Below are 10617 nucleotides of genomic sequence, written 5' to 3' on the forward strand. Positions count from 1 at the left end.
TATTCCATCATGCCTTCTTTCTCCCTAAATTAAAGGTATGGCTATAAAGATCTTCCTCCAAGCGGCATCATAAAATTTAGTCAATGCCTTAATATAAATATACATCAACATATATATTTTCAATCTCATTAGGAAGAGTACTATGCATATGTATAATTTTACTCAAAATGAAGTTACAAAGTATAAATAATCTCCAAGATTAATTATTTCTAGCATCACTCACGATCTTGAGATTTTCTAGAAGAATACCATCGTGACCAAAACAAATAGTTGAGGAAGTTGAGAAAGCTCAAAGCAGCAAGCAGCCAGTAGAACAAATCCAACCTATCTTTGTTCAGATCATTTTCATGAAGCCACCCACCATAAGAACTTGTACTAGTGATCTTATTCACCAGAGAAACCAAAATTGACCTCAAGTAAAACCCAAAAGAGTATGAACAATAAGTGATTGAAGTCAAGAATGTCTCCATTCCTTTCATGTTGGACTGTAATTGTGAAAGAACTCAATGAGTCCCACTGCTGTAAACATCTCAGACAAGCCAAAAATCAAAAACTCTGGTGTAATCCAAAGAATGTGAAGCTTTTGGTTGAAGTTCAGAGCTTGATCTCTTCTCTTTTTCTCCATTAAAGATGATGAGACCATGGAAAAAGTAGCTACAAAGAGGCCAGACCCTATTCTGGTTAAAGGGGAGATACCAGAGTCATTGCCTGTGAGTTTTCTGGCAAAAGGGACGAAGAAAGTGTCATAGAGAGGGACCAAGAGAATGAGAAACATGTAAGGATGCTTTGGAGGAAAGCTGGAGGAATCTGGAAGGTTCTAAAAAGATGGGTGTCCATGGAAGATCCTTGTTGGACTGAAAATGTCTGGAGTTGAGCTAGGATTGTGTTGAAGATGTGCAGGCAAAGATGGGGATGGTTGAGAGTAATGTCTTCACTTGCTCAACTTGAATAATGCTGCATAATCTCCATGGAATTTCCTCTGGACTAGTCTCACCTTGGACTTTGATACATGCTTTGCCCAAAAACCTAAAATAAGGGTAAATTCTATGCATTTGAGCATATTGTGATTTATGTAAGAACATAATCAAAAAAATTACAAAAAGATGCTTGCTCACTAGTTAAGATATTGAAATCTCAATTTTGAGCCCTAAGGCATGCAGCTGTGTTAAACAAAAATGCCAAAAGCCTTCTTAATAGTCCCATATAGTGAGGGTTTTAAATTAATTTAGGTAGATGGTAATAATATTTTCAGGTTTTGTAAGAATCCAAAATATTCTAGTCAAGAAAAAAGAGAGAAATAAAGAGAGCTAGGGCCTATTTCTATTTCCATGGGGCTTAAAGTGATAGAAATTAAATGACTAATTAGAAAAAACCCATGCTCTTCAAGAGCAACTTTTTTTTTTTTTTTGTCTGTGGCAGTTTAAAGCGCCGCCTGTGTCACTGGCAGCGCTTTTGAAAAGCGCCGCATTTATGTGTGTGTGTGTGTTTGCTGAGATTGTATTCCCATCTATGATCTTGAAGCATGTGAGGGAAGTAAAATTATAGAGACAGGGAGATAGAAGTGGGCTCCTATCTCTGTAAGTACTGTGTTTAATAAATTCATTTTTCAAGTGTTTAAATATTACTTTTTTAAACATATTTACTCAAAATATTAAGAATAAAAATTATTAAAGATAAAATAGAAAGACAGAAAGCCAGTAGAAGTACCTGAACTTTTTCGTGTGACCCAGACCGTCTCCAAGTAAGCTAGTAGACTGGCCAACATTATTGGTTTGGTCTCTATGAACCTTTCTCTTTAATATTGCAGCCACAAAACCTAGAAGGTTATGGCATTACTTATTGTATAGTTTAATTCAGATTGAATTGCTGGAATATAATCTACACATTTTTAGACTAAATTAACTTTAGTTTTCTTTTTTTTTTTAATTGTATGTCCAATATCAAATCTGTCTCATACAAACCTCAATGAAATGTCAGCTCATCCAAACAGCACATGACAACTTTTATATACTCACAAACTATGAATAAATTATTACTCCAAAATTAAGGGCAGGTTAAGAAAAAATTATTTAGTTAAGCTAAATAAGATTGGGAGAAATTTTGGGTAATTAAATATGAGATAAAAAAAATTTTTTACCTTATTTTAAATAAGCTACTCTCTCTGGTTAGTCTTATAAAGCACTTCTATAATATCAAAGGAATGGAGTATTTGGAATAGCTTAACACAATACGCTTAAAAGAGTAACTCCCCCAACAAAACATTCATGTTTAACCTATAGGCCTCCTAGCAACTCCCTCATTTAGCTTAACTAAAATAAATTTTCTCCTCTTAGTCTTAATCTTAAACAAACGCTCTTTAAATATATGTCTGATATAATCATTAAACTACTACCATTAATTCATAAAAATGAGCAAAAATATATAGTCAGACAGGATTGTTCATACTTGAGCAATGGGAGTGAGGATGGTGCCTTGTGGAGTCCTATTCCTATAAAACAAAGTTCCACACATGAAGCTAACAAGCCCCAGAGCCATGGCAGCAGCAGAAACAGCAAAACCAATGTCCATGCCATAGTGGGTTTGGAACCAAACAAGAAGAGTGAGGGCAACAAGTTGACCCACTGAGAATGCAAATAGGCAAAGTTGAAATAAGTTGAGAGGCTCTTTATTTGCTTAGGGTTGTTTTGGTTCAACTGGTCTCCTCCATGAGCTATCATGTTAGGCTTCACAGACCCACTTCCCAGTGCCACCATGTATAGTGCTAAGAAGAACATTGCAGCCTTTATCCCCTTTGCTTCTTGGCATTTACCATTTATGTTTGTGCATTTAGGTGGCTTTAGTTGAGGAACATGAGCTTGTATTGATAATAATATGAAACCTTATCATGAAAATAGAGAACCATATGTATTATATAAATTAAAATAAATAACAAAGATTTCTTTTATGTGCTCTCAGAATGTCATTTTATTTGTATTCTAATTTATTAGAACAATTTAGATCAAATGAATAATGAAGGGTTAAAATATATTTTTGTCATTCAACTATTTACTCAGAGTATCTAATATCTTAAACTTATGTATATGATGCAATTTTCTTTTTCAATATTTAAAAATGATGCATTCAACATAGTTGTTGTGCAGTGGCCACAATTTTTATAGAAAATTGTACCCTTCAATAGTTGTTCCCAGTGTGCCTAGTACAAGGTACTCATTGCATCATTTTCAAATATTAAAAGAAAAAATTATACTACATGAAAGTTAAGTATACTAGATGCTTCTAAATGAATAGTTGATAGGCAAAAATGCCCTTTAACATGATAATAGATAATTATTTTTAATTTTTTCTTCATTTATCTTTTTTTCATTCTCTAGATATACACTTAGGCTTATTCAAATTGAGTGTGATATATAATATGGCATTATAATCATATGAAATGATTTCTCGTTCTAATTAATGCATTTTAAGTGAACTATATAAAGAGAGATTGAGAGAGAATACTGTAGACTCCAATCTTAACAATAAATTTTTTACAAGCGTGGTTGAAAAGAAGGTTGGAATTAATATGACAAATGGATTCTTAAGAAAGAGATAGAGGGAATAAGTTTTATATGTTTCATGGCAAAAAAAAAAAATTCTTTTAGTATTTTATATTAGAGTGAAATTTAAATAGTATATATATATATATTTAATCCAGAAAAAGAGGAAATGAAGATTATTTCTACTATCAACATAAAAAAAATTGATGATTAAAACTAAAAAGAATTAAAATTTTAAGGATATCTTAAAATCGATCAATGTTATTATAAAAATATAAAATTTCTATAGATTCTCATTATTGATAAGTCATGGATTACATAATTCACTTCAAATTTCATAGATTGATACATAGAAAGATGTTTCTATTTTTAGTCACTTATATAATTTTTATATTTGTATATAATATAAAATATATAAAAAATTGTACTATCCATAAATTAATGTGAGACATTTAAACTCTATGTAAAGTTTGTACCATAAGATCTAATTATATATGGCTAAGAGAAGAAGGGCTTACAAAAAACTCAAGAAAGCCGAAGATGAGAACTGGTCGAAAGCTGCCAAGAAAAGAGTCAGCAAGATAGCCCACCAAGGAGAGCCAAAAGGAAGGTAGTCCCAACTCCCAATGAAGTTAGTTACAATGTTCGCTGATATTGGAAGAGAGAAACGCATGTCGTTTATCAAATACGTTATCTGGTTGTTTCCCACTGTTGCTATTCCCACTATTTCAAATGCTTGAAACCCTGTCGTTTCAATTCTTATATATATTTGATACACACCCATCAATTCTACCAGAAAAAAAAAAAAAGCATACAACCCATCAAAATTAATGAGTGGATAAAAAGTAATTAAAACTAGCTAATCCAAAATTTATAAAAATGAAAGTCTAGAGCTTGTTTGATGTTGTTCCACACTTTTTTTTTTAAAAAAAAACCTATTTTATAAACTAACTTCTAAAAATTATTTTTCAAAACAAAATAAAATAAAAATTTAGTTGATTCTATTAATTTAAAACAATTTTAGAATTAACATATTGGCCGATAGTACTGATCACTAGTGATTAACGGAGATAGTTTATGATAGTGATTAATTAATCCTAAATGACAGTGATTATTAATAGTCAAATGTTGTGTGTTTAAAAACAGGAGGAAAAAAAAGGGTTAATAAGCATCCTAAGCCTTAAATTATTACTTGAATAATATCAGGGATCCTAAACTTTTAAAATAAGTAAAAACTTCATTAAACTTGTAAATTCTGAGCAAATTAGCCCCCATTATTTATTTGTACAATATTAATCGTTATATAATCCAGTTGACATGCCATGTGTCAAGAGAAAATCAATACCACGTTAACCTTTGATTAGGCCTCACAAAGTCAAAAGTAATGGCTATTATATATAACTTAACGTTGGAGGTAATTTGCTTGAAATTTACAAATTAAAATAATTTTTGCTTATTTTAAAAGTTTAAAATTCAGAATACTATTATGGACCAAGACGCCCATTCACCGAAAAGAAAATAAAAACAGCTAAGTAATGTTCTAATTTTTGTTTTTAAAAGTAAAAATAAATTATTTAAATTCAAAACACTTGCCCAAATTTTTTTATTTTTAAAAATAAAAAATTAAAATAGAAATAAAAAGCCCTAAAATCATATTTTTCTTGATATTCTTGACAAAGACTAGGCATAGAGTTTAGCTATATGAAATATTGATATTTAATTTAACTAATGTTGGTTAATTAAGTAGCAAACAGAATTACTTTTAGATAGAAATTGAATTGATAGATTTGTATCTATATTTTAGATTTAAAATCTTTCATTTCAAATATCACATTTTAAAATCTATAAATTAAAAAAAATTTATTTGGATAGTTTAAAAAATTTGAAATAAAGAAGAGAAAAGAGTCAAGATTTAAAATAAAAATGAAAAATAAGGAATAACAAATTTATCTTTATTTTTTAATCAATGAGAGATGAAAAAAGATCAATACGAGTCATAGAGATGTCAATAATAAAAACACTAAAAGAACAACAAGATGTTTAAAGTGTCTAAAATTTTAAATCTTTAGAATGTAGAAAGAATTGAAATCACAAAAGAATTATAATAAGAAGTGGAATTTTTTTCAAATTCAGATCTTCATTAATCTAAACGTACGGTAAAAGAGCCATGTTATGAGATATTTAACAACTAATAACATTAAATATTTGATTATTTGTCCACAGTAAAACAAGAAAGTAGAAATCAATTTTAATGAAACTGATTTCAAAACAATTATATGCATGTTTGGTTTTATGTGAGAAATCGTTAATATTATAGTTTTGTTGTTACTTTTTCTTCACTAAAACCATGATTTATGTGGTTTAAATTTCAACATGAATCCAAACATGCACTATAAATACTTTTCGAGACGTAGTATGTTGATAATTTATTTTCTATAGGATCGGGCTCAGATAACTACGAATTTGAGTAGAAAGAATCAAATGAAACACACCTTGATAACGGGAAGGAGAAACATACAAAGAAGTCTAAAATTAGATTTTTTTTTTCCTAAGAAAAAAATAAAATTCAAACTAATGTCTAAAATTGGAATTCATTTACACAAAATTTGTTGACATGATAGGTAACAAAATGATTGATAACCATGTAGATTCATGCAAAGAAGTATAAGTATTTAAGTGCGAAAACAAACTTTAAAATTAAAAACAAACAAAAGAATAAAACACAGTATAAGGGATAATATTAATAAAAATTAAACTAATTTTATTGTTAATTTGTTTTGTTCTCATTTAGTTACACATACATGTTAAGTATTAATTAATATACTTTATATATTATATTATTTATTTTGAGAGTTAATTTGTATTGCAAAATATAAAGTACCAGTCTGATAATTTAAGAAAATATAAAAAATTAAATTACTAAAAATTAAATTTGAGAAATAAAATCAAGAACTAAAATAAATTTGAATGATTGAAATCGCCAGAGTCCAAAATAAGAGCATCATTTACGATCATTGTTAGTAAGGCTTCTAACAACATTACATATATATTGATATTTTAATTATCAATAAATCAATATTGATAATAATGTCAATGTATAACATGTAAAAGCGATGCAACTAACTTCTTAGCTTCAATTTGTGAGGATTGATGCTATATTTATAACTCATTATAAGTATAACTATCAAACCATGTGCCATTTACTTGATCAACCAATCAACTAATAAAAATTAGGAGCTGCAATAAAATTCTGGGATTTTAAAATTTTAAGCTTAAAGAAAGACCAATGACAAGATATATAAACAAGAACCAAAGACGAAGATTATATATGTAATGATTTTTGTAAGTAAAAAATCATCAAGAAGATCAAACAAAAGAAATGGAAAAAAAAAAAAATAGAAGAGAGATGGATATAGAGCGATACCAAGAACAAAAAAAGCAGCTCTGATTCCACCATGCTTATTGGGATTGGAAGGTCTTCTTCTCCAATCAACACAGCTCTCTGATTTGTTCCTATTTGGATTCTCTCTCCTTTCCTTCATTTTCTCTCTCATTCTTTCTTCATTTCTCTTAAGCTTTTGTGTGTGTGTGTGTGTTTCCGCTACGTTTCTTTCGGTGAGAAGAAATAGAGATGAGGTTTGCCCATTCCTACTTTTATATACACAAACCACGCATTATTTGGTGTATAATTCCTTTTTTTTTTTTAGCAAAATTTGGTGTATAATTCATAAGGGTAAAAACTAGAAAAGTTTGCAAAAAGTTGTTTTTGGGCCAAGTTTGCAAAAAGTTTGATTTCGTGGTAATATGATGGTAGGAAATTTAACTTCGTTAAATTTTTAATATACATTCACTTAAAGAATATATATATATATATATATATATACATACATGCAAAAGGGGATTTACCCTTCCCTCACAAAAATCCAAACATAAATACATGTTGAATAAAAGTTGGGTTAAAGGTTGATTTAACCTTTAAATTATAAGTTCAAGAACATTTAGGATTCTAAATTCATATTTTGTATAATGTTCTCCACAACTTTTAAAAATAATACAATGTAGTCCAACCATTTACAAAAGTTAATTTTAATTATTAATTAATTAAAAATAATTAAAAAATTATAGAAAATGATTTAAAAATTATAAATAATGATAAAAAATTACAAGACATGACCAAGAAAATTTTCTTAATTCTTTTGTATAATTTTTTATATTCTTTTATGTTATTTTATGATCAATTAATGATTGAAGTTAATTTATATTAACAACAAAAATCACATTGCACTATTTTTAAAAGTTAAAAGAAAATATTACAAAGAAAAAACTCAATATCCTAGATTATTATGAACTTGTGGCTATAATTTACGGTCAAATTGTTATCTAATCCATTATAAAATTATAAATATATATATATATATATTTACAAAACAGACAATGACTTATACTAAATTTTTAAATAAATAATTATGATAATTTCATTAAAAGATAATAATGTTAAATATTACAAAATATAAGTTTTCTTTTTTCTTCTTCTTCTTTTTACTATCCAAGATATTTTCATAATTAATAGTCGTGGAGATATTCTCTCAAAGAATCTGAATGCCATTTAAAAAATTATATTTTTTTAAGTAATATGTTTCTATACATATCTCTAATAATCGAGTTCTGAAATGATACTTATAAAATTTAGACTGCCGTTATATGCGCTACGCTGACTTGTTTTTTCTTCTTTTTTAAATATGAGTTTCGTTATTAAATTATTAGTTATTATGAAAATATTATTATTAATTAGTTGTGCTCACAAATAAGCCAAGCGCGCGGTAGCGCCAAGCTTAGGCAAATTCTAATTCCACCGGTCCCTTCAAAAACCGACCTTCGAGGTGCGGGTTTCGCTGCTTCGCCGAGTTGGCTCAGTCTTATGGTCCACGTCCCATAATATCGGTCGGCTATCTACCCCGAACGTCATCGTCTCCAGCTTGGAGCTGGTGCTGAAGGAGCATGCACGGCCAGCAATTGGCCCACCGCCACAGTAGCCGATCGGCGGCCAAGTTTAACAGAGACGGCAAGAATCTCATTTGGACCGATTATCGGCCTCACTACGTGAAGGGGTGAGGAGGATTTGCACGCTAGCTTTTCTCTCCCAAGCGCCTTGAAGCCTTGAGACCGATTCGAAAAGACGAGGTCACCACCATGGTTGAGTCCATCTTCAAGGACTCCGCAAATGCTGGTACGCTTTTCGTCCTTGTTACTTCTCGTGGGTCTATATAATTTTGGTAATTTTGGTAGTCCAGAGATGATCTGATTTTTCTTCCACCGCGTTGTGTTTTGTACCTTCCTCTTTACGAAACAGAGGAGAAGTCGATCTGGTACCTTCCTCCGGGTGCTCAACAACTAGAGTCATCCCCCTTTCTCCTTTTAGCTTTAGTCGGTCCAGTAGCTTATTCGAACGTTGTGAACCCAGCTGTACTTGTAGCTTTCTTAACAGCCATTGAAAGATTCCTAGTTTCAGTCAAGCGCCCGGTACTTTTGTTGAAGGTATAATCTTGGCTTTGGTAGTTTACTAGTACTTCACAATGCTTGGTTGATTGATTACATTCCAATTATGACCCTTCATCTACATTTACAGTCATTCATAAATTTGTTCTGATAATGGATTTTATGGACTTTTTACTAATCAGATCGCGGGCATAAAATGGACATCAGTATCAATATCTATAAAATAGTATCTCCGTCAAGTTGTTCGTTGGCTATGATTTGCAGAGTTCTTCTCTTGGATTATACACGTTTCACAGAGAAAATGTCATATTTAGGGTGGGGGGAGACATTACATTGTTAATGAAGAAATTAATATGAAATTGTTTTTTTTTTTTATTTCTCATAGGTATCATTCCATTGTAGTCAATCCAATTCAGGACACGGTGGGGCAGTAAATGTGAGCATCTCTTTTAATAGAAATATAAACCTTAATTCATTATGTTGTGAGAAACTAACCCTTTCTACTAGACCTAAGCTTCATTAGTTAAAATTTTTTATTTCTTTATGGTGTGACTTTATACGCACACGGTTGTTTAGTACTGGTAGAAAAGAAGAAATGTGTGTTCAACTTTGACTTTTCTCTTCCAGTCAGTCACTATTGTTTCTGTGGTTCTTCTTTTTCTTGTTTCTTAGACAAACAAAAACAAATATTCTCTTTCCATGGTGCTTTCCAATCTTCAGACTTCGGCCTTTTGTTTGAGGGTTTGTTGCTCTTTTACTTGGTATCTGGATCCTTCCTTTGATTTCCTCTTTCATTAATTGTTGATCTTCTGCGTTCTTTAAAAAAAGAGGATAACAGTGTGATTTTATGCTTCTGCAAAACAATTTCTTTGTTGTTTCTTTCACCAGTTTCCTGCTTCTTCGTCTTCCAATTCTCAAGCAAAGAGGTAACTATGCATTATATAGATATATAGATAGATATTGCTTTCTGTTCAGTTTTGCAAATATAAATGTCACGAGTTGGGAGAGCTCTAAGAAAAAGTTTCCACACAAATAAAATGTATTTTAAAGTTTGCCAAAGAGATTTCTGACAAGGGAAATTCATCAAATTAAAGGAGTAGAATTTCTTTGCTAATACTGTCTCCTTTTGGTTGTCAATGTGAAGAACTGTTGATCATGTCTTTGCTCGATCCCTTTGGTTTGGTGGATTGAGCATCCACACTTCTACTTTCCAAGATACTAGTTTGATCTCTTGGTTAGTGTCCACTTTCAAACAACTCTTCAAAGATTCACATACTAATTTGATTCAGCACATCATCATCTTACTCAATCAATTATGGATGCTGAGGAACTCTATTATTCGTCCAGGATTAGTTCCTGATTCAAATCTCTTACTAAGAGATTTCAAGAGTCCATGTCTTTTTCTTGATCATATCTACAGATGGCCTTCTCCCCTAGTTTCAAGATTGTCTCTTTCAACAAGCTCACATCTAGTTTCATCTTATTCTACATTTCTTCCTACTTGTGATTTATGGACAGTTTGGCTCTAGAAATTCGAGAAGGATATGGAAAACTGTTTTGCTTTATTGCAAGTCAATTGCAGGTT

General features: G+C 30.5%; 1 protein-coding gene across 1 annotated transcript; it reads right to left on the reverse strand.

The window, feature by feature from the left end:
• Positions 1–475: 475 nt before the first annotated feature.
• LOC129304415 (protein NRT1/ PTR FAMILY 4.4-like) lies at positions 476–2753 on the reverse strand. Its single transcript, XM_054944060.1, has 3 exons — positions 2738–2753; positions 2446–2621; positions 476–817 (listed from the first exon to the last, which is right to left on the reverse strand). Exons 1-3 carry the CDS (start codon positions 2751–2753, stop codon positions 476–478), a joined length of 534 nt encoding a protein of 177 aa, XP_054800035.1.
• Between the last annotated feature and the right edge of the window lie 7864 nt (positions 2754–10617).

The sequence above is a fragment of the Prosopis cineraria genome, unplaced genomic scaffold (genome assembly GCF_029017545.1).
Source record: "Prosopis cineraria cultivar Desert tree isolate PC_DT_omini unplaced genomic scaffold, ASM2901754v1 PC3, whole genome shotgun sequence".
In the NCBI taxonomy this organism is placed as follows: domain Eukaryota; kingdom Viridiplantae; phylum Streptophyta; class Magnoliopsida; order Fabales; family Fabaceae; genus Prosopis; species Prosopis cineraria.